Below are 24,423 nucleotides of genomic sequence, written 5' to 3' on the forward strand. Positions count from 1 at the left end.
AGGGGAGACTCCCCCCCGAGCCCCGCAGGAACAGCCTTGCCCAGGCGCACGCTCTTCGTCCAGGCCTCCCCATCCTGCAGCCTTCCCACTGCCACGAGCCTCCCGGAACCTTCCAGCATCCACCCCACACACGTGGGCTCTCGTGGGCATCAGCCAAGGCAGGCTTCTGCGACCGGCAGGACCCGATCAGAAGCACGTCAGGTTGGAGTCAGACACGGCTGGGACCCCCATCTCTAGGGCTGGTGACACCACCAGCCCGCACGCAGCAGGGCAGAGCTGGCCCCAGGATCCCCAGGGGGCAGGCGCCATCCAGAGATCAAGAGAAACAGAAGGGCCCGCGTGGCAGAAACGCCAGCACAGCGAGCAGGCGGCCCCTCATTATTCACTCACTCACTCTGTGAATCGAGAATTACCGTTCACGGGTCTGGTGACTGACATAATTACAATTTAAAAAGGGCAATTAATCTTCGGCTTGTTCCTTGCCTCGCCAGGAGCTGTGGGCTCGTGGGCACCAGCCAGCACGTGGGCGGCCTCCCTGCCGCTCCACCCAGCCCGGGGGTCCCCGCACCTGACTCCCGAGTGGCTGCAGGCAGCACTGAGGTCCGGGGAGAGGTGGGCAGAGTGGGGGAGGGTGGGGCTCTCAGGGAGACAGGGGGTGCCCGGGGGCTCCTGCTGCCCGCCCGCATCGCCGCAGCCGCCCGGGCCCGGTCACTCACGCAGGCAGACTCGACCGAGCCCAGCGAGGCACTTCTGGCTTCTCCCGGTAGACCCACACAGAGTTCTCCCGAAGGACACAGTCCTAGGGGAGGCACCCTGAAAGCAAGAGCCCCGGGACCCAGCTCTACTGCTCGGAGCCTGGGTCTCAGGGCGGCCCCTGGCTGCGTCAGAACTCCCTGCTTCCCTGCCCTGAGCTCGGAGGTGGCCGTGCCAGCGGAGACATCCCAGAGCACCACGTCTGTTCCGGCCTTGCACCCACATCCCAGCAAAGGCCTGTAGCTGCTCTCGGGGGGCACAGGCCCTCTGCCGGCCTCAGGGACAGCCATGATGGCTGCAACCAGCCCCAGGACCCACCGGCTGCACCAGCGATGCTCTGAGGGCAGCAGGGTCGCAGGTCAGGCCAAGGGGACGTGAGTGTGAGTCCCGAGATAGCAGTGCTGCCAGAATGAAGAGCCAGGTCCATCCGTGAGCCCGCCCTACCCCGCCTGAGATGCTGGGGGAGGACCTGGCCCAATGTGGCCTCGGGGGGCAGGGGGTGCCAAGGGCTCAGGTGTGGAGAAGCAGCTGTCTTTCGTGGAGGATGACGGTACCCACTGGGCCTCCTGTCTCCCCGCAGCTGGGAGCTCCGTGCCCTGCAGCCAGAGGCCATGCTGACCTGGGAGGAAGGCAGCACTGCCCCGTGAGCACAGCCTCCCCACACGCTTGGGGAACCCCACGGCTGAAATGTCCACACAGACAGGACGGCCAGGGTCCCGGCATGCGGACCCCGAGGCCCCTGCACATGCGGACGGCCAGTCAGGGTCAAGGGCAACCCTCCAAGGTGAGGAAGAACCAGGCAAAGGGTAAGAGACCACGGGGGCTTTTTCCTGCAAACGCATCAACTACCTCTGGACAAGCGACTAAGAGACGGGTCAGCTTTGAAACCGGTCAGCTTTAACCCCAAGACAGGAGGCCAGGCAGCCAGAGGAAGCGCTGAATGGCATTTTGTACTCTGGCTTCTGAGCACTGTCGATGTATTCTCTATTCATAGTAAAATCACACGTGAAAGAAACCACAGAAGAAAAGGACAGCTGCCCCCTGCTGCTGCAGGCGTCCCCAGCGTTCGTTTCTCCAGGGCGCCCGGTGATTTCCGCGACCCCTGTGCAGCTCCGTGTTCCCTGCGGTCCTTAACTCTGCCTTCGCTTCTTCACTTAAGTGCCTTTAAAACTTTATGTAGCTAGCACAGTGGGAAATTGTGATCATGGGCGGAAGCCGTCGCGTGAAGAGACCCAGGAGATGCCCTGAGCTCTGGAGAGCGGACCCGAATCTGACTCGCACACTGCTAAAGTGAAACCCTGTTACCAACACAAAGGGCAAGTGAGATGTTCTTTTCAATCAGATGATAAAGTAAGACTGACAAGGAAGAGCCCAGGCTCTGTGCCGCACCCTTACTGCAGCCTCAGCAGAGGCTCCCACAGGACAGGCTGAGACTCAGGCGGCAGGACCATCCTGCCGCCCTCGGGGAGTAGGGAGGGAATCAGAGATAAAGACGACAAAGACTTCTTCTTGCCCTGGGGAGTTTATAGCCTACTTAGGCAGAGATGGTTTCACTGAGTTCCACAAGGCTGTGGTCCAGGGGATCGGATCCATCAGTCCTCTGTGATTCTGGGGCCACCCAAGACAGAGGGGTCGTGGTGGAGAGGTCTGACAGAATCGGTCCACTGGAGAAGGGAATGGCAAACCACTTCAGTATTCCTGCCTTGAGAACCCCATGAACAGTATGAAAAGGCAAAATGATAGGACACTGAAAGAGGAACTCCCCAGGTCGGCAGGTGCCCAATATGCTACCGGAGATCAGTGGAGAAGTAACTCCAGAAAGAACGAAGGGATGGAGCCAAAGCAAAAACACCACCCAGCTGTGGATGTGACTGGTGATAGAAGCAAGGTCCGATGCTATAAAGAGCAATATTGCATAGGAACCTGGAATGTCAGGTCCATGAATCAAGGCAAATTGGAAGTGGTCAAACAGGAGATGGCAAGAGTGAACATCAACATTCTAGGAATCAGTGAACTAAAATGGACTGGAATGGGTGAATTTAACTCAGATGACCATTATATCTACTACTGTGGGCAGGAATCCCTCAGAAATGGAGTAGCCATCATGGTCAACAAAAGAGTCCAAAATGCAGTACTTGGATGCAGTCTCAAAAATGACAGAATGATCTGTTCGTTTCCAAGGTAAATCATTCAATATCACAGTTATCCAAGTCTATGCCCCAACCAGTAACGCTGAAGAAGCTGAAGTTGAACGGTTCTATGAAGACCTACAAGACCTTGTAGAACTAATACCCAAAAAAGATGTCCTTTTCATTATAGGGGACTGGAATGCAAAAGTAGGAAGTCAAGAAACACCTGGGGTAACAGGCAAATTTGGCCTTGGAATGCGGAATGAAACAGGGCAAAGACTAATAGAGTTTTGCCAAGAAAATGCACTGGTCATAGCAAACACCCTCTTCCAACAACACAAGAGAAGACTCTACACATGGACATCACCAGATGGTCAACACCAAAATCAGATTGATTATCTTCTTTGCAGCCAAAGATGGAGAAGCTCTATACAGTCAGCAAAAACAAGACCGGGAGCTGACATGGCTCAGATCATGAACTCGTTGTTGCCAAATTCAGACTTATATTGAAGAAAGTAGGGAAAACCACTAGACCATTCAGGTATGACCTAAATCAAATCCCTTATGATCATATAGTGGAAGAATGGTCAAACTACTGCACAATTGCATTCATCTCACATGCTAGTAAACTAATGCTAAAAATTCTCCAAGCCGGGCTTCAACAGTACATGAACCATGAACTTCCAGATGTTCAAGCTGGATTTAGAAAAGGCAGAGGAACCAGAGATCATATTGCCAACATCCTCTGCCAACATCAAAAAAGCAAGAGAGTTCCAGAAAAACATCTGTTTCTGCTTTATTGAGTATGCCAAAGCCTTTGACTGTGGAGCACAATAAACTCTGGAAAATTTTTAAAGAGATGGAAATACCAGACCACCTGATCTGCCTCTTGAGAAATCTGTATGCAGGTCAGGAAGCAACAGTTGGAACTGGACATGGAACAACAGACTGGTCCCAAATCGGGAAACGAGTACGTCAAGGCTGTACACTGTCACCCTGCTTATTTAACTTATATGCAGAGTACCTCATGAGAAACGCTGGGCTGGATGAAGTACAAGCTGGAATCAAGATTTCCAGGAGAAACAGCAATAACCTCAGATATGCAGATGACACCACCCTTTTGTCAGAAAGTGAAGAGGAACTAAAAACCCTCTTGATGAAAGTGAAAGAGGAGAGTGAAAGAGTTGGCTTAAAGCTCAACATTCAGAAAACGAAGATCATGGCATCCGGTCCCATCACTTCATGGCAAATAGACGGGGAAATAGTGGAAACAGTGTCAGACTTTATTTTTTGGGCTCCAAAATCACTGCAGATGGTGACTGCAGCCATGAAATTAAAAGACGCTTACTCCTTGGAAGAAAAGTTATGACCAACTTAGATAGTATATTCAAAAGCAGAGACATTACTTTGCTGACTAAGTTCCATCTAGTCAAGGCTATGGTTTTTCCTGTGGTCATGCATGGATGTGAGAGCTGGACTGTGAAGAAGGCTGAGCACTGAAGAATTGATGCTTTTGAACTGTGGTGTTGGAGAAGACTCTTGAGAGTCTCTTGGACTGCAAGGAGATCCAACCAGTCCATTCTAAAGGAGATCAGCCCTGGGATTGCTTTGGAAGGAATGATGCTAAAGCTGAAGCTCCAGTACTTTGGCCACCTCATGTGAAGAGTTGACGCATTGGAAAAGACTCTGATGCTGGGAGGGATTGGGGGCAGGAGAAGGGGTTGACAGAGGACGAGATGGCTGAATGGCATCACCAATTCGATAGACGTGAATCTGAGTGAACTCTGGGAGTTGGTGGTGGACACGGAGGCCTGGCGTGATGGGATTCATGAGGTCACAAAGAGTCAGACACGACTGAGCGACTGAACTGAACTGAACTGAACTAGGTTGGTCATAACTTTTCTTCCAAGGAGTAAGCGTCTTTTAATTTCATGGCTGCAGTCACCATCTGCACTGATTTTGGAGCCCCAAAAAATAAAATCTGACACTGTTTCCACTGTTTCCCCATCTATTTCCCATGAAGTGATGGGACCAGAGGCCATGATCTTTGTTTTCTGAATGTTGAGCTTTAAGCCAACTTTTTCACTCTCCTCTTTCACTTTCATCAAGAGGCTCTTTAGTTCCTCTTCACTTTCTGCCATAAGGGTGCTGTCATCTGCATATGTGAGGTTATTGATATTTCTCCTGGCAATCTTGATTCCAGCTTGTGCTTCCTCCAGTCCAGCGTTTCTCATGATGTACTCTGCATAGAAGTTAAATAAGCAGGGTGACAATATACAGCCTTGACATACTCCTTTTCCTATTTGGAACCAGTCTGTTGTTCCATGCCCAGTTCTAACTGTTGCTTCCTGACCTGCACACAGGTTTCTCAAGAGGCAGGTCAGGTGGTCTGGTATTCCCATCTCTTTCAGAATTTTCCACAGTTTGTTGTGATCCACACAGTCAAAGGCTTTGGCATAATCAATAAAGCAGAAGTAGATGTTTTTCTGGAACTCTGGTGCTTTTTTGATGATCCAGAGGATGTTGGCAATTTGATTGCTGGTTCTTCTGCCTTTTCTAAATACAGCTTGAACATCTGGAAGTTCACAGTTTACATCCTGTTGAAGCCTAGCTTGGTGAATTTTAAGCATTACTTTGCTAGTGTGTGAGATGAGTGCAATTGTGCAGTAGTTTGAGCATTCTTTGGCATTGCCTTTCTTTGGGATTGGAATGAAAACTGACCTTTTCCAGTCCTGTGGCCACTGCTGAGTTTTTCAAATTTGCTGGCATACTGGCATATAAACCCATATATGTGTGGCCAACTGATGCTGGGAAAAGGGAGAAGAACCAGCCAATGGAGAAAGAACAGTCCCTTCAACAAATGGCACTGGGGTAGCTGGATGCCCACGTGCAAAAGGATGAAGTGCTGCCCCTGCTAAGCTAAGTCACTCCAGTCGTGTCCGACTCTGTGCGACCCAACAGACGGCAGCCCACCAGGCTCCCCCGTCCCTGGGATTCTCCAGGCAAGAACACCGGAGTGGGGTGCCATTTCCTTCTCCAATGCATGAAAGTGAGAAGCGAAAGTGAAGTCGCTCAGTCCTATCCGACTCTTAGCGACCCCATGGACTGCAGCCCACCAGGCTCCTCCATCCATAGGATTTTCCAGGCGAGAGTGCTGGAGTGGCGTGCCATCGCCTTCTCCAGTGTTACCCCTACCTCACACCATACATAAAATTAACTCTTAATGGACCAAGGACCAAGACCATGAAATTCTTAGAAGAAAACACGGACAAACGTTCATGATCTTCTAATTGGAAATAGATTAGATGCGACACTGAAGGCATGAGCAACAAAGGGAAGCAAGCTGGGCTTAGATTAAACCTGTATACTGGAGGGCACTGGCAAGAGGTTGCCAAACAAGCAGAAAATAGCCTGCAGATGATACGTGAGCAGGAGCTTGCATCTAGAGTATATAAAGAGCTCTCACAATCATTTTTTAAAAACAGCATTAAAAATGGGCCAAAGAATCTAAATGGACATTCCTCTGAATAAGACATATAAATGTCTGAGTAGTGCATTAAAAGACGCTCAACATCTCATCACAGAAACGCAACTCAAGCCCACAGGGAAACACCGTGTCACACCCGAATGGCGCTCTCAAAAAGCAGGATGGCTATTCAAAAGAACAAAGTGGAAACAGAGAAGGGTGAACGGTGGAGAGGCAGCGGAGGCACCGGGACCTGCTACACGCTGGTGAAAATGTGCAATGGCGCGGCTGCTACAGAATCAGTCCAGTCCAGCCGCTCAGGCGTGTCCCACTCTCTGCGGCCCCATGAATCGCAGCACACCAGGCCTCCCTGTCCATCACCAGCTCCCGGAGTTCACTCAGACTCACGTCCATCGAGTCGGTGATGCCATCCAGCCATCTCATCCTGGGTCGTCCCTTTCTCCTCCTGCCCCCAATCCCTCCCAGCATCAGGGTCTTCTCCAATGAGTCAACTCTTCACATGAGGTGGCCAAAGTACTGGAGCTTCAGCTTTAGCATCATTCCTTCCAAAGAAATCCGAGGGCTAATCTCCTTTAGGATGGACTGGTTGGATCTCCTTGCAGTCCAAGGGACTCTCAAGAGTCTTCTCCAACACCACAGTTCAAAAGCATCAATTCTTCGGCGCTCAGCCTTCTTCACAGTCCAACTCTCACATCCATACATGACCACAGGAAAAACCATAGCCTTGACTAGGTGGACCTTAGTCGGCAAAGTAATGTCTCTGCTTTTGAATATGCTATCTAGATTGGCCATAACTTTTCTTCCAAGGAGTAAGCATGTTTTAATTTCATGGCTGCAGTCACCATCTGCAGTGATTTTGGAGCCCCAAAAAATAAAGTCTGACACTGTTTCTACTGTTTCCCCATCTATTTGCCATGAAGTGATGGGACCAGATGCCATGATCTTTGTTTTCTGAATGTTGAGCTTTAAGCCAACTTTTTCACTCTCCTCTTTCATTTTCATCAAGAGGCTTTTTAGCTCCTCTTCACTTTCTGCCATAAGGGTGGTGTCATCTGCATATCTGAGGTTATTGATATTTCTCCCGGCAATCTTGATTCCAGCTATAGAATACAGCATGAGAATTTCATGCTCAAAATATTAAAGATAAAATTCCCGCACGATCTAGCAGTTCCCCCACTGGGCACGTACAGCAAGAGGCCCGGAGCAGAGTCTGGGAGAGACGTCTGCACCCATGTTCACAGCAGCAATACTCACAACGGCCAAAAGGTGGCGGCGACCAGACGTCTGCGCCAGGTGGATGAACAAACGAAGCGGGGTCTGCACACGCAAGGGCTGCGATTCTGCCTTTAAAGGGGAGGAGGCTCTGACACCTGCCTGGACACGGATGGCCCTTCAGGACATCGTGCCCAGTGAGGCGAGACACTCAGGAGAGAGGAAGTCCTGTCTGTGTGACTCCTCTCACACACGGTCCCCGGGGCAGTCGGGTTCTTGGACACCGTGTGAACAGGGGCTGCCAGGGCTGGGAGAGGCTGGGAGCGCTTGGTCTCGGGGACAGCGTTTCTGTGTGAAAAGGTGACAAGTGCTGCAGAGGTGTGGTGATGAGGGCCGTGCAGCACTGGGGCCACCTCCGTGGCGCTGAAGGCTGCACTTAGAGTGGCCGACGGCGAAGCTTGTGAGACAGATGCTGTACCCCAGCAAAAGGACGAGTTTGGAATGTGAAGTGTTATGAATAGAATAGAAAAGCCCCGGCTAGAAGGCTGGAAACAGCACACCACAACCCCCAAAGCACGACACAGACTTCTACACCGCACAGTACCAGAGCAAGACCCCAGATTTCTGACCCTTCTGCGAGGGGGAAGGAGCTGTAAGACAGAGAAGTCTGGCCCACCTCAGCTCACCCGAGTAAACAAGCCACACACCGCCCCCCCCCAGAGACAAGGTGGCAGCGTGTGCCCCTGAGGTCACAGCAAGAGGGACGCCAGCTCTGACCTGACCCTAGTCGTGAGGGATGAGCACGAGCACCAGATCCAGGGACATGCTAGAAAACCCCGGGCCTGGACCCCTCGGCACCACCAGTGGCATGAGAAGACGCCCGGCGCCGGCGGCCGTCCCACAGATGGGGGGACAGCAGGAGGCACACGCGCCCGCAGGGCAGGCCCCATGACCCAGCCTGAGATGCTCGGTAGCCAGCCCTCAAGGACGCGCCCAGCCTCCACGTCAGACGCAGGGCACGGTCAGCTCGCCATCGTCGGGGAGGAGAATGCTCTCGTTCTCAGGAGACGAAGTCCTCGAAGACGTGGATGAGAGAACAGTACCTGCAAGGACCTGACGGGACCAGCGGTCACACGGCGGTCAACACATGAGTGTAGGAAGACGACCCCAAGGAGATGACCCCATCACGTGGCCTCAAAGGAATGGTTGCCGGGAGCGGCCGGAATCAGAGCCACAGGCCAGGGAGAAGCTGGATGCGGGAACTCAGCAGCAGGGCTGGGCCAGGGCGTGGAGGAGCAAAGCCACTGCAGAGCCCAGAGGAAGAGCAGGAACCTCCAGAGTGCCTGAGGCCACCCCGGAGCCAGGAACGGACCTCAGCCCTCCCTGAACTCAGCTCCGGTGATGCAGCCAGGCAGAGGGTGGACACGCTGGGAGCGGGCACCCGGCCTCGGCCTGAGCGGGGTCAGCACAGCCTCCTACTGGGGCCTCCGCAGACGGCCACCTCCCTGCCCGGGCGCCACCACACACAGTGGCTGGAGCAGCGGAGCCAAGGACGAGTCAGCCGTGAACTGGCGTAACAGAGACAAGAGCTCACCTCCAGCTGGGAGGAAAGGCACTGCTTGGAGCGACCCCACGAGGCCCCCCGGAAAGGCCCTCCCCACACACCGCCCTCTCCCCAGCTCGCTTCCCCAGAGGGACGCCTCGCCCTGCTCTGAGCCTGCAGCCAGGCTGGATGGCCGGTCAACAAGACACAGTGGAACATGCTCTGACTTGCTCTGAGACATGAGATGGAGTTCAACACCGCTGTGATTTGTGATGCCATTTACATAATTAAACACACAGACAGGGGTCTGGGAGGTGGGCTATGGCTAACAGAGGTACAGAGCTGCTAAAAATAGCAGGCAGCTGCTGGCTGGAGGGGACATGGGGTGGCAGCTGCTGACGGGCACTGACGGCCACAGGAAGACCTGCCAACTCACCCAGGGTCCCCTCTCTTTAGCTGTGCCTTTTAATCAAGATTTTAAAGTTCCCAACAGACATGAAGCAGCAGCTGCGGGCAGCCTGTTTTACAGACGACAAACTTAAGGTCACAACAGAGCCACACAGGGCTTGCGGAAGAGGCCAGCTCGTCCTGAGCTCCAGCTCAGAACCCTGCCAACAGCCTGCGGCCCCCGAAAGGCCTGACGGGGGGCCCACCCAAGCCAGCTTGGAGGTCGGCGTACAGCTCTGGCTGGGTCTGTGGACGCCACACTTTCTTTCTCCTCCCACTCTTCCTCCTCTTGTGAGTCGGACACTTGCCAACATGTAAAGGTTCCCATAAGCCCCCACGCCCAGCTCGGCACCCCCGGAGCAGGCAGCGTGGGGGCCGTGTGCGCTCTGGGAGCCCAGTCCTCCTGGGCAGCTGTCCCCTAAGCCCCTCGGAAGAGGCTCGGGTTTCTGGCCCGTGCCACCGCGTGGAGTCCCTGCAGGGCGCCCTGTGTTTGGTGAGCCCCACGCTTCCCACCTGGTCCTGGAGATGCCCCTCCAGGCCATGGGCGAGGGTGGTGACGGGGTCTGCGTGTCGGGAACACCGCGGCCCTGGTCTGTCAGGCCCCCAGAGTCAGGAGTCTTCCCAAAGGAGCCCGGCTCCTCCTCACCCCCACGGTCTCTATCCCCGACCGTCTCCAGACGGGGCACAGCCTTTCTTTCTGCAGGCAGTGTGCCCAAGTACAACTGCCATTTAACGGAGGAAATCGTAAGTACTGTCTGATTTTTTTAAGGATTCTTACCCAAGAGGGAATAAACAGGAGGAACGGGTAGAGGCACGTGACCACTGGCCAGTGTGCAGGCACACGGGGGCGTAACCCACACCCGTGGGATGCCGTCCGGCCTCCCGACAGGACACGCGAGGTCTCCAGGCCCAGGTCAACATGGGGCTGTGATCAGCTGAACCCAGGAGGTGGATGGGAGGAGGCCGCACCTAGTGGGCACCTGCTGCACGCCCCGCTCCTGCCCCTGCCCCGGCCCCGCCCGCCCCTGCCGTCTGCTCTCCGCCACCCTGGAGCAGCAGCGCCCCCATCCTCCCACCGGAAAGCTGCCTGCTGGCTCCTTCACTTCCCCCGCCCAGCTCACAGGCCACCGCTCCACTTTCCAGCACAGCCACGGCCCCGCGGGGGGAGGAATACCCTGTGACTGTGCGGAGGTGACCGAGGTGTCGGCTGCAGAACACAAATGCGGGAAAGGCATGGCGATAACGGGTCATGTGCGCACACGACCCCCACCCCAGAGGGCGGAGCAGCGCCCCGGACCCCCGCCCTCCCGCCCCTGCTTTCCTCCTCCCGACGCCCACCGCCTGCCCGTTCTCCGGGGGCTGCCGTGCGCTCCCCACTGTGTAAGACATAGACCGCAGGGCCAGCGGGGTCAGGGCGGCAAACCCGTGTGCTCCCCACAGCCGCAGCCTCGGGGCCGCGCAGCCGGTGCGGGCCTAACAGAGCCGAGGGCCCTGGGTTCACAAAAGCGCTGTGACCCGAAGGAACTGGGTGCAACTCAACGCCCAGGGGCCCCCACCTGCGCCCAGGCGCCCCGAGGAGTGGGTAAAGAGCAGCTGCCCACACCTGTGCCAGGATGCCAGCCGGCCGGCCCCCAGCACTCGGGGCCCCCGGCGGGGCTGCTGCAGGCAAGCAAGGCGTGTGCTGGGGGTGCGCACCCGCCCCAAGAGGAGTGTCTCACAGAAGCAGCCCCGAGCCTTCAGCCCCGTGCCCCTGCCCGGGACTCCAGCCCACAGAGCAGCTCGCGGAGGCTGAGGACCCTGGCCACACCGGGGAGTCACCTGGGGCCCGGCCCACCGCAGGGCTCTGGGTGGTGACCCCTGGAGCCTTGCAGAGCAGGGCCGCGCGCGTCCCTGCCCCACGGGAGGGGCACCCAGCCCTGGACCGGAGTCAGGAGGAGCTGGCCAGGGAGCCTGCAGCAGGGCACAGCACAAGCCCCAGGGTGCAGCCTGCACACCTCACACGTGTCATGAGAGCAAACTCTCCCACACCGAGTTTACAAGCAAAAGGAACGCCTGCTTCTCTTTTCTTAGACTAATGGAATGCTCCATTTTTTCCCCCAAGTCATACAAATATATCTGCATTTAATGAGACAGTTGTGCCTACCTGTCAGGCCTAAATAATCAGGCTGCCAAAAAGAGCGCTACAGTGACTCAAATACAGATGCACTGCAGAGTCCCCGGGGAGCCTGGTGAAACTACAAGATTTCAAGGAACGTGTAAGACACTTCCTAAGGCCACATGTGAGGCCCAGCCCCAGAGATGACCCCAGCCAGCACAGCCAGCCCAGAGCCAGGACACACGCCAGGGGCTTCCAGACACGGGCGGTGGCTCAGGTCCTCGGACAGGCCTGCCCCTCACTGGCCCCATGCCCCCAGGGGGCCAGGCTGCGCCAGGCGGGCTGGAAACCAGCTCTGCACGGTCCAATACTGCACAGCGCCTCCTGCCAGGTCCTTCCACCACGCGCCAGCCGGAGTGGACTGAACGGGACTGGAGTCTCCCGTACCCTCCCCTCCTGGATGTCCGCTGGTCCCTCTGCGCCTGATGTCCACCCCGCGCTCACCCTGGTTCCAAGAGCATCACTCTCCGCCTCCCAAAGCTCCTTTCTCTCCAGACTTCCTCCCCAGACACCAGAAGACAACCACCCCTCAGACACAGGGTCAGGCTGCAGCCCCGCCTCCTCCTGGTGGCCACCCCCCCGTCCACTGGGAGCTCCTTACCCAGGGCCCTTCCAAGAGACAGTCTGCAAGCTGCCTGCCTTCAGTTTAGCTTCAGCTCAGTCGCTCAGTCATGTCTGACTCTTTGTGACCCCTTGGACTGCAGCACACCAGGCCTCCCAGTCCATCACCAACTCCTGGAGTTCACTCAAACTCATGTCCATCGAGTTGGTGATGCCATCCAACCATCTCATCCTCTGTGGCCCCCTTCTCCTCCCACCTTCAATCTTTCCCAGCATCAGAGTCTTTTCAAATGAATCAGCTCTTCGCATCAGGTGGCCAAAGGATTGGAGTTTCAGCTTCAGCATCTGTCCTTCCAATAAACATTCAGGACTGATTTCCTTTAGCGTGGACTGGTTGGATCTCCTTGAAGTCCAAGGGGCTCTCAAGAGTCTTCTCCAACACCACAGTTCAAAAGTATCAATTCTTCGGCGCTCAGCTTTCTTTACAGTCCAACTCTCACATCCATACATGACCACTGGAAAACCATAGCCTTGACTAGATGGACCTTTGTTGACAAAGTAATGTCTCTGCTTTTTAATATGCTGCCTAGGTTGGTCATAGCTTTTCTTCCAAGGAGTAAGCGTCGTTTAATTTCATGGCTGCAGTCACCATCTGCAGTGATTTTGGAGCCCAAAAAATAAAGTCTGACACTGTTTCCACTGTTTCCCCATCTATTTGCCATGAGGTGGTGGGACCAGATGCCACGATCTTAGTTTTTTTGAGTGCTGAGTTTTAAGTCAGCTTTTCACTCTCCTCTTCCACCTTCACCGAGAGGCCCGTTAGTAGTTCTTTAGCCCTTTAGTCTGCTGCGGTGGCCGAAGACCAAATTTATGAGGAGGGAGGCAGTCCCGGGGGAAACCTGGGCCCAGGAGCAGTGAGGCAGGGGCAAGCAATGCCCCCGACTGCAGCTGGGGTCAGCGCAGGCTTCTACCTGGCAGCTGGCCGCTCAGAGCAGCTTGCTGTGCAGAGGAGCTGCCAGTAAGAACGTTCCTGGACAGGCTGGCCTCTCGCCCCGCTCCCTCCTCTGCCAGCACCAGCTCCTAGAAAGCAGCTCAGCCCAGACAGGGCTGCTAGGTGTCCCGGTCCAGTGGGCATGGGGTCTGAGTGCCCACCACGGCTGAGCACGGGTGCAGGGGCTAAAGGGGACATGGAGCGGGCCTGACCCCGAGCCTGGAGGAGGCAGCGCGCCTCTAGTATGGGGGGCACTGATGCCTGTCTCCATCCACCTGAAAACGGAGACTGAAGCCCGGGGCCGCTGGGAACTCTCAGCCCAGGGAAGGTGCCCCTGCGGAGGGCCCAGCTGCTCAACCGAGTCTCTCGATGCCCCAGGTCTGGAGTGGCTGGGCTCAGGTGCACGCTGGAGAGCCACGGCCCCCAGCGGAGAGAACCAAGCCTGCAGCCTGACTCCCCACTCACAGGGAAGGTGGCACGGGAAATGGGAAGGCTATGGGCAGGGTGCCCGTCTGCCAGAGAGGGAGGGGAGGACGGGGAGCAGCAGGAGTTGCTGGTCTCCATTCGGGAGAAGAAGGCCAGGCCAAGGCGCCTGAGCTCTGTGGCGTTTACCCAGGACCCAACCGGCGGCCCGTGAGCTGGAGGCGCTCCACAGCTGAGCAGGGGCCGCGCCCTCTGGGTACCCATCTGCAGACCCTGCCTCGTCAGCCTTGGTAAGCAGGCAGCAAAGCGCCCGTACCCTCAGCAGGGAAGTCCGGTTCAGAGGCCAACTGGACGCTCCTGACACCTGATAGCCAGTCACTCCGGGAAGGTCTTGTCACCGACACTGGCGGACTTCTCTGGGCCTTGGAAAACCCTGGGGTGGCCAACACCCAAGCGTCCACCCGTCCACCACAGCAAAGCCAAGGAGATGCCACCCATGGTGCCAGGCTGGCGGAGGCGCTTGCCAAGGGAAGGGCCACCTCATCCGCACCCAGCTGCCAGCAGGGAAGACCCCCCGGGAGGGGCTGCAGGCTCCTCGCCAGCCTGGAGGGCTGTGACTCTCCTGCTCTAGGGGTAAGCGGCTGGGGACAGGAGCGTCCCACACGGTCCCGCCGCTGCTGCTCGATGGCTGCCAGAGCCTCCTGGAGAGAATGTGGGAGAGAGAGGCCCCCGCCCAGGAGCCTCCTGGAGAGAACGTGGGAGAGGGAGGCCCCCGGCCCAGGAGCCTCCTAGAGAGAACGTGGGAGAGAGAGGCCCCCCGCCCAGGCGGCTGGGTAGAGGGGGCTGGAGGGCAGGTGGTGCCCGTCGCGCTGGACAGACCCGCCCCCCGGGGAGGACACAGGCAGAGGCCTCGCTCTGCAGGCACAGCCTCCCGAGGCCCCATCCCCCGCCTGCAGCTCCCACAGCCGCCCCCCTGGCCATCGAGGTCCAGGACTGCCCCCTCGTGGGCCCAGCACACGGGACGAGAGAGGCTGTGGGACGCAGCCCGGCTCCCAAGGGCACCGGACGCTGGTGTGGCAACACCCACAGCCGCCACCCACTGTAGTGAGGGGGTGAGAAGCAGGAGGGTGGCCGGGTTCTCCCCACCTTCCCAGACCCGCGCAGGCAGGGTGCCCAGATTCCTGGCCCCTCGAGCACAGGCAGGGCACCGGCAGGAACCAGGGACCCGTCTGGGCCGAACTCTGCCACGAACTCTCTAGGACGGAAACCCCTCTCCAGACCTGCAAAGCAGCAAGCGTCGTGAGGCATGAGGGGGTCTCTGGGTTGGGCCGCAAGGAGGCAGAATTCGAGTGTGTACCCACCCCCTCACCACCCCCTGAGCTGACACGAGGGAAACATTCTGTCAGCCCGAGGAGCCAAGCACCCAAGCCCGTTCTGTGCATGATCTCAAGACTTCACAGATGACCCAGGGGCCTCCCGGGCACGACCACCGCCCCCGAAGAGAAGGGCCTACAAGAGCCAAGTGGCGATCAAGGAGGACAGCCAGGGTGTAGGGCTCGTCCCAGCAGTCTGGCTCCCGGACACAGGCTGGCCACAGCCTCCAACACCAGCTGCCGGACACCAGCACAAGCTTCAGTTCTCCGCCCCGCAGTCCTGGAGACCCCGCAAGGCTCATCCAGAGGACGCCCAGCCCTCAAGTGTGGGCCCCGGAACAGAGCCAGCAGAGGCGGGAGCCAGAGCAGGGACGGAGCTCAGCACCCGCGCCCCCGCTCCGGCCCAGCAGGACCCCGCCCAGGCAGAGGACGTGCCTTCGGGGGCAGGCTCCCCCCACCCCTGCTCTGTGGGAGCTCCTCTCAGAGGTATGCAGATAACAGCTCCAACCACAATCCTGAGCTGCTTAGAGATGCTGAAAGCACCACCCAGGAGCCCGAAAGACTGGGGATGTTCACCCCTCGTGGCTCTGCCTGTGACCTCACCATCAGTCAGTCAAAGAACTGTACACCAGCTGATCAAAGACTCTGCGACTCCCCACCCACCCCCACCCAACCTGGCCTTTGAAAATGCTCTCCTGAAACCCTCCCAGGAGCTGCGGGTGGGGAGAAGCTGAGCCGCTGCCCCTTGCTCTGCCCTCCCTGCAATAAGCCTCGCTCTGCTCCCAACCCCAACGTTCCCATTTGTTCCACCTCGCTGCGCTTCAGGTACATGAAGGTGGGGTCGGGAACACGCACGCGGGGGGACCACGCATCCACGCGCAGCAGCTCACTGCGGTGGCCCTGCGCGCAACCAGGCCCTCAGAAGCAGGTTACAGACATGATTCCCTCTCCTTGTCATTAGCTTTGTGAACTTTCCCCAATAACGAGCTCAACCATTCTCTCATGCAGAAGAGGACTAAACAGCCACGCTGCAGAAGCCAGCGCAACGAGCACGCTGGATGCCCTTGACACTCAGCACCCTGGACAGGGACGCTCCAGCCGAGGCCCTCGGGGCCAGGAGGCAGGGAGGAGAAGGGCCCAGCCAGGACCCAGGCTCCCCGTCCCCCCTGCAAGGACCCCGGGAAGGAAAGAAGGCCCTCTGCCCAGCTCAGGTTCTGCTCCCACCCTTCCCCTCCTACCTAAACCCTTAGCGCTCACTCTGGCACCACCTCTACTGGAGCAGCTGCGAACACAGGGCCACCTGCACGTGCTGCGGCCTCGCTCCCCTCCGCGGGAGCTCCGCCGGGGCTCTGACGGCGCCTCTCTGCATCTGCTCAGGCCAAGCCACTGCCTGACCTCCAGCCGAAGCCCAGGCACCCGGAGGTGCGGGAGGCGGCAGCCACACAGCCTCCCAGAGGCGCTTCCCCTGTTCGGCGCCCCTGATGCTGTGGAAGCCCCAGGCCGGCCCCCACGCCCCAGCACTGCACATCCCCGGTCGGGCATGACTGGCTACCCTGGGCCCTGCACCCAGACCGTCTGGACCGGAGCAGGGAAAGCAGCCACCGGAATCCCACCTAGGGACACGCAACAGGAAGCAGTAAGCTCCCACAGGGAGCGGGGCCTCCAGCTGCGCTGGGAAGCGGACTGTGACCAGTGGGGAGCGGGGCCTCACAGGAGTCGGGGCGCCCGCGGAGAAGGGCGCCACCCAGACGTCCAGGGGAGTCTTCACTCTAAAGCTCCCCTGCATGGAAAGAAACCCACGCCTACGCTGGAGGCGGGGGGCCCCTCCCCTGTAGGGGTCTCCTCTGGGGACGCCTGGGGCCAGTGCAGGAGGGAAGCTGTGAACCCCTCGTGCTGTGATGCCCACAGCCCAGGTGCGAGCCCACAGCGGCAGGCTGCAGTGCTCACCAGGTCTCCATCCCTGGGGTCAACGTTTCTGCTCCATCCAAACCGACGAACCCTGTGTGTCCTGGCCAGCCCCTTCCCACCTGGCTATTGGGCTGCCCCGCCCCCGCCTGCCTCCACTGTGACAAAGCCCCAGCTATGGAACCCCGGCTCCCAGTCCCTAGAAAGACACCCTCCCCACAGAGGAGAAGCCGCGGCCTCAGACCGATGCGGGTCCTGGGCTCTACCTCTGCTCCCTGGACCAACGGAGCCAGGAGGGCTGCCTGGGGACCCGCACTCACCCGCTGGGCCAAGCGCTGCTGCTCCTGGTCCACACCGCCCTCCCCGCGCCGCAGCGTCACGCTCCGGGGCTTCTCAGCTGCCTGCCTGTCTGCTGTGGCCACACGGACCAGCTCGTCCTGGAGCACAGCCTGCTCCCAGTCACACCTGGGCCAGAGGGGAGATGGAGACGCAGATGCAGGCGCAGCTCACGCAGCTGCTGGGGCAGGCACGTGAGGGCTGACGGGACGCCACAGCCGCCAGGGAGGGTCAGGCACCAGTGACGGTCCCCGGGGGCTGGGGGGACACTGCCACGCGTCCTCAGCCAGCTGAGGACCCAGAGACCCAGTGCCCGATGAGAGATCCGCAGGGCAGGGGTCCAACCCCACCACCCGAGGCCCCTTTGGAGACGGGCAGGGGACAGCCCACCTCCCCACCTCGCCCCAGGGCTGCAGGGTCAGGAGCAGCAGCCTTGGTTCTCAGTGTTCAGCTCTCCATCCTGAACGCGTCCCTCCCCTTGGACCTGTTTCTAGTCTCCCTAGTAAAATCCTCCGAGAGAAAGAAAAAAGCAGCGGAGAAGGTCTTAGAAGTGCTCTTTATCGGGGGGTAAACAACTCAGAGTGAAAAAGGCTGCAGCAAGTCGGCCCGGGGGGCATGGCGGGCATGAGGCCTTGAAAGCCACTCTCTGCCGCATTACGGCCCCAAGACCGAGGACCAGATGCGGTGCCTTCAGCAGTAACAACACTCCCAAGGCAGGTATGGCAGATGCAAGATAATTAGAAGGCTGGGTAAAAAGAGCAAGGCAACAAAATTTTACACAGCTTTGGAAAGCTTAAGTCTAAACTAGAGGAAAAAAGACATTTGAAGGAGATAGTCCAAAATGTTACCATGGGCTGATGAATCTACGGGCGGCTTTTTTACTTCATGCGTATCCTAAGTCTTCCATTAGCACGTGTTACTTGAACGTTTTTTAAAATGCTTAAAAGAATTTTTTTTTAAATTCTGGTCAATTGCTTGGAGGCCTCTGGGGATTAGGGACTGCACACTATCAGAAGGTGGGTCCTTCTGAGATCACAGGATGGATGTGGCTGCGCTGACCTGAAGAGGGGACCGCCCAGCAGGGATGACCCGAGCCCCCCGCCCCCCTGAGGGTAGCTGCCTGCGTCCATTAGAGGCACAGCCTCACGGCTGCAGATGAGCCCCTCAGTACCAGCTGAGGGCTCGCTGAGGCACACTGCGAGGACCCCACACCAGCCCCGGGGACCCTGAGGCCTGGAGACACGGTGCGCCCAGGGCCTCCGCTGCTGCCTGCCAGCCCTGCCCAGGCCAGGGCGCTCGCCAGGCTAAGGCCCGCGCTGGGGAGGCACCCACACCTGGAGCCAGGCCATGAGCGAGCCCCTCCAAACACGGCTGCACACACCCGCAAGGCCACAGAGCCCTGCCCTCCCCCACCCGGAGTCTCTCATCACACGAGCACCAGCGGCACCTAAACGGCAGGCCGGGCATCCCACCGACGTAAGACAGCGTGAGGGACCAGACCCCGGCCTCTGGGCGAGGAGGCGGCACCTGGTGAGGGAGGCGCGGCCCGGGGCAAGCGGCTCCTCAGCATACCTCTCAAGGGGGTCCACCGGCACCCGCGGAGGCCCCCGGCCACTGCTGCAGTCCGGCCTGGGTGGTTTCGAGTCTGCAGGGGTGGACAAGAAAAAGTCAGCAGCAACCCACGGACAGAGGGAGGCTCAGCATCACTCGGAGAGGGCCCGGGGGGACACCCCTGGGTGGACACAGTCACGGTGGTCAGCCAGGAGAGGGCCCGGGAGGGCGCCCCCGAGATGGACGTGGTCACGGTGGTCACCCAGGGGAGGGCCCGGGGGGGATGACCCGGGATGGACGTGATTGTGGTAGTCACCAGGAGAGGGCCCGAGAGGATACCCCCGGATGGACGTGGTCTTGGTGGTCACCCTGAATGGGGCCCAGGAGGGGGCCCGTGGATGGACGTGGTAACGGTGGTCACCCAGGGGAGGGCCCATGAAGGCGCCCCCGAGATGGACGTGGTCACGGTGGTCACCCAGGGGAGGGCCCGGGGGGATGACCTGGGATGGACGTGATCGTGGTGGTCACCAGGAGAGGGCCCGAGAGGATATCCCCGGATGGACGTGGTAACGGTGGTCACCCAGGGGAGGGCCCAGGGGGGTATGCCCTGGGATGGACATGATCTTGGTGGTCACCCTGAAGGGGGCCCAGGAGGGGGCCCGTGGATGGACATGGTAATGGTGGTCACCCAGGGGAGGGCCCGAGAGGACGCCCCCGGATGGACATGGTCACGGTGGTCACCCTGAAGGGGGCCCGGGAGGGAGCCTGTGGATGGACGTGGTCATGGTGGTCACCCAGGAGAGGCCCTGGGGGATGCCCCTGGGTGGACGTGCCCTGGGCCAACACAGAACACGGCCTTGCCCTGCTGTCAGGAGGGTGGTGCCCTGAAGGCCCCTGGCCTGCACCCTGCACAGACAGGATGGCAGGGTCGCTGGGCAGGGTGGACGCCTGAGCGCAGTGACAGACGCCCCCCTCCGACCTCTCAGCTGCTGGAACCCAGGCACCCTCCCCAGGAGGCCAGCCAGCCGAGGGGAGCTCCCCGTCTCCACGCTGAGAGGTCAGCGGGGGTGCGGCCTGCGTCTCCTGGGCCCCTTCTCCAGGGCTCTGACCTGAGTGTGGCCAGCGCCCCCGGGAAGGAAGTCTGCGCACCTTTCCACCGCGCGTCACCTCGAGTGTGACGGTGCTTCAGGCTGTCATGGGAAGCCTTCCTTCCTGCAGCAAGAACCCAAGCGTCTCCAGGCAAACCCGCTCACTGTCCTCCTCCAGCACGCGGCGACAGCGCGGCTCTGTCCCCCCGCGGCCCCAGCTTCAGTGCCCCCACACGATGGAGACCTTGGCCAGCGTCTCCGCCCCCTCGCAGGCGTCCACGCTTGGCCAGGTGGGCCGCAGGAGACTCGGCAGGAGAGCCAGGCTTTGGGAGGAAGGTGGGGGGTGCCGCTCCCAGGCCCTTCACAGCTGCCAACCGCAGAGGCTGGGGGCTCGGGCAGGCCCCGGGCCTCGCTGGGCACACCCCTCTCCAGAAGGCCAGGCAGGCGCACTGGAGGGCCTCGCCAGGAGCGTGCAGGAGGCGCCGCTGCCCGGTGTGGGCCTGACGGGGGCTCCCCGGACTTAGCGCCTGGCTTCCCACAGCGCTCCTGACATAAGACGGGCCACGCTTTTGCTTCCCACGTAGTTTTCCTTTCTCACGGCTACAGAAGTAACGTGCGCCCCCGCTGCAGAGCCGGTGGCCAGCCCCCCACGGCCACGTTCCCTGGCACCCTGCCGGCCCTGCCGCGGGGGTCGGCATGAGTGAGCCGACTGTCCGAGGGGCTGGGCCTCATCACGGATGCGACCATCTGCGCACGTTTCCCCGCGGCCGTCGGAGGGCTCCGCGGCCCTTGGTGGGTGAACGCGGCTCATACTTCCCCAGTCTGCGGCTCATTCAGTCGTCGTCTCTAAATTGTCTCTAATTTTACGGTCACATTCCCCACCCTTCTTTATTTAAAGTTTCTTCATTATATTTTGATCTCTGACTTCCTGACATGCACTTGGGGTGTGGTGTGACTTAAGGGTTTAATTTTAACTTCTTTTTCTATTTAGAAAAATTAAAGTAAGAAAATTTATTTTAAAAATTATAAAAAATTTTATAAATTATAAATTTATATAAATTAAAAAGGAAAATTAAAGAAGTTTAATTTTAACTTCTTTTAACTTTCTTTATCAGTAGAGTAAAAGCAAACACTGCTTTTGAAAGTAAAAGCAGGGACTCCCCAGGCAGTGCAGGGGTTAAGAATCCGCCTTGCAATGCAGGGAACACAGGTTCAATTTCCGGTTGGGGAACTAAGATGCCAGATGCCACGACTACTGGGCCTGCGCACCGCAAGCACAGAGGCCATGCACAGCAAGGAAAGATCCCACACGACCCAAGGAAGATCTCACGGGCTGCAGCCAAGACCTGGTGCAGCCAAATAAATGAAAACCTTACAATATACAATAAAAAGAGCCCTAAGATCAGCCCATCCACACTGACGGTTCTCCAGCCTCCGAAAGCCAACACTCACTCACCATCAGACATCAAAACACTCCGTTAATCCAAAACCACGTGATTTTGTTTTTGGTCATACAGCATGGCTTGCCAGATCTTAGTTCCTCAACTAGGGACTGAACCCACATCCCGTGCAGTGGAAGCTCGGCGTCCCAGCCACTGGACCGGCAGGGAGTCCCTAAGGCGTGTCAGGAGCTCCAAGGCAAACAGTGCAGGGGATGGGGTGTCACGAGGCCCAGCCAGCAGCCCAGGCCCCGTCCCTGCGCCGCACACTCCAGACAGGAAACCACGTGTGGTCTTGAGACTGGTGCAGCTGCGCCACACCTGAGCCCAGCCCCCCACCCACAGGGCTCCCGCACCGGCTCCCGGAGCCCCAAGTAACGAGCCCTCTGCTCTGTGCCGCTGGGCCCTGATGGGCGCCGGTGTCCCACAGGCACGGGACACTGTACCCTGTGGGGTCCCACACTCAGACCCTCCCAGAGCCCAGCACCACCATCCCAGGACCCCAGGGCCAGGACCCCAGAGCTCCGAGGATGACACCAAGGCCACCCCATCACTGCCTCCTCCTGTGCGGAGAGGCTGGCACAGTGGGGACTCTACCCTAGACTCGGTGCTGGTCACGGAGGCTCTGCAGATACTGCCGTTCCTAGACGGGAGCACGCCCCACGCCGGTCCTTTGCTCCTGGGAGGTGCTTCCCGCAGGCACCACCCAGGGCTCTGGGCACTGTCTCCAGGAGGAACTCTCCACCCAACCCCCGCCCAGACCCGCCACCCTGGCCTACCTTTCTCCCGGCCTCCGGAGGAGCCAAGGGCAGCAGCTGGAGGGGCCAGCGGCCCGACTCTGGACGGCTGGCCGGGCTCCTTCATGCGGTTGACCACGTTTTCAGACAGCTGTGGTAAGGATTGAGGGGAACGGTTAGATTACAGAAGCCTGGGGAAGTGAAGACGCCCCTCACCCACACCCCGAATTTCTGAGCAGAACACTTCCTCAAGACCAACTCCCATAATACACTGAATTCCATGCAGAACCACTCGTGCAGGCCCGGCACCCACCAGCAAATGCCACCCCAGGTCTGGGCTCCTCGGGCTGGCTTCCCGGCTGCACCCACTGGCCCCACACTCAGGGCACCCTGAGCTCCCCGCTTGCCCCTGCCCTGACGCCCGCGCCCCACGCCGAACAGGTGCACATCTCTGCCCCTGCCCCTCCCCCCCTTCCCTGGGGGCACCCAGGGTCCTGGCACGGACAGCACCAAGCTAAGGACCTTCTCTCCCACTCCACAGAGAAGGCAATGGCGCCCTTCTCCAGCACTCTCGCCTGGAGAATCCCAGGGACAGGGGAGCCTGGTGGGCTGCCGTCTGTGGGGTCACAGAGAGCGGACGCGACTGAAGCGACTCAGCAGCAGCAGCAGCTCCCACTCCACTGATTGAGGTCATAGCTGAATGGTCTTGTGGTTTTCCCTACTTTCTTCAACTGAAGTCTGAATTTGGCAATAAGGAGTTCACGGGCTGAGCCACAGTCAGCTCCCGGCCTGGTTATGCTGGCGGTATTGAGCTTCTCCATGCTCAGCTGCAAAGAACACAATCGATCTGATTTCAGTGGTGGCCATCTGTAGAGTCTGACCATCTGGTAATGACCACATGTAGAGTCTACTCATGTTGTTGGAAGAGGGTGTTTGCTATGACCAGTGCGTTCTCTTGGCAAAACTCTATTAGCCTTTGCCTGGCTTCATTCTGTACTTCAAGGCCAAATTTGCCTGTTACTCCAGGTGTTTCTTGACTTCCTACTTTTGCATTCCTGTCCCCTATAATGAAAAGGACATCTTTTTTGGTGTTAGTTCTAGAAGGTCTTGTAGGTCATCATAGAACCATTCAACTTCAGCTTCTTCAGCATTACGGGTCGGGTCATAGACTTGGATTACTGTGATATTGAATGGTTTTCCCTGGAAACGAACATTCTGTCATTTTTGAGACTGCATCCAGGTACTGCATCCGGACTCTCTTGCTGACTATGAGGACTACTAAGGGGCTCTTGCCCACAGTAGTAGATATGACGGCCATCTGAGGTAAATTAGCCCATTCTGGTCCATTGTCATTCACTGATCCCTAAAATGTCAAAACTCACTCTTGCCATTTCTTATTTAACCACTTGCAATTTACCTTGATTTATGGGCCTAACATTCCAGGTTCCTATGCAGTATTGCTCTTTACAGCATCAGACTTCACTTCCATCACCAGTCACACCCACAACTGGGTGTTGTTTTTGCTTTGGCTCCGTCTCTTCAATCTTTCTGGAGCTACTTCTCCACTCTTCTCCGTAGCATACTGGGCACCTACCGGCCTGGGAGTTCATCTTTCAGTGCCCTACCTTTTTGCCTTTTCATGCTGTTCAGGGGTTTTCAAGGCAGGAACGCTGCAGTGGTTTGCCATTCCCTTCTCCAGTGGACGTTTGGTCAGAACTCTCTCCCCCACGGCCTGTCCATCTTGGGTGGCCCCACACGGCACGGCTCATAGTTTCACTGAGTTAGACAAGGCTGTGGTCCATGTGATCAGTTTGGTTAGTTTTCTGTGATGGTGGTTTTCATTCTGTCTGCCTTCTGATGGATAAGAGGCTTGTAGAAGCTTCCCATTGGGAGAGTCGACTGATTCCCATTGGGGAATCTGATCTGGCTCTTGTTCTGATGGGCAGGGCCACGCTCAGTAAACCTTTAATCCAGTTTTCTGTTGATGGGCGGGGCTGTTCCCTCTCTGTTGTTTGGCCTGAGGACAAACCCTGGCAGGGGCAAGGGCAGTGATGGCGGCCTCCTTCGCAGGACCTGCACCCAGTGTATGCAGGGGCCCCGACCCCACGGCAGGCCTCTGTCGACCCCACGCCTCCGCAGGAGACACTCACAGCAAGTCCGGATCAGCCTCTTGTGGGGACGCTGCTCCTTCCCCTGGGCCCCGGTGTGCACAAGGTCCTTCCTGCGCCCCCAGGAGTCTGTCTGCTTCCCCAGTCCTCTGGAAGCTCTGTAATCCAACCCCACTGGCCTCCCA

The 24,423-nt window shown here is 58.3% G+C and overlaps 1 protein-coding gene across 1 annotated transcript in view; it reads right to left on the minus strand.

Moving 5' to 3' along the window:
* Positions 1–24,423, minus strand: part of CHCHD6 (coiled-coil-helix-coiled-coil-helix domain containing 6) — a 91,420-nt gene that overhangs the window by 52,602 nt on the left and 14,395 nt on the right. The window contains exons 2-4 of the mRNA XM_027957877.2: positions 22,173–22,281; positions 18,888–18,960; positions 17,300–17,444 (exon numbers count right to left, since the gene is read on the minus strand). Coding sequence (XP_027813678.2) covers positions 17,300–17,444; positions 18,888–18,960; positions 22,173–22,281 — 327 coding nt within the window. The remainder of the gene's footprint in view (positions 1–17,299; positions 17,445–18,887; positions 18,961–22,172; positions 22,282–24,423) is intronic.

The sequence above is a fragment of the Ovis aries genome, chromosome 19, assembly GCF_016772045.2.
Source record: "Ovis aries strain OAR_USU_Benz2616 breed Rambouillet chromosome 19, ARS-UI_Ramb_v3.0, whole genome shotgun sequence".
Taxonomy (NCBI): Eukaryota; Metazoa; Chordata; class Mammalia; order Artiodactyla; family Bovidae; genus Ovis; species Ovis aries.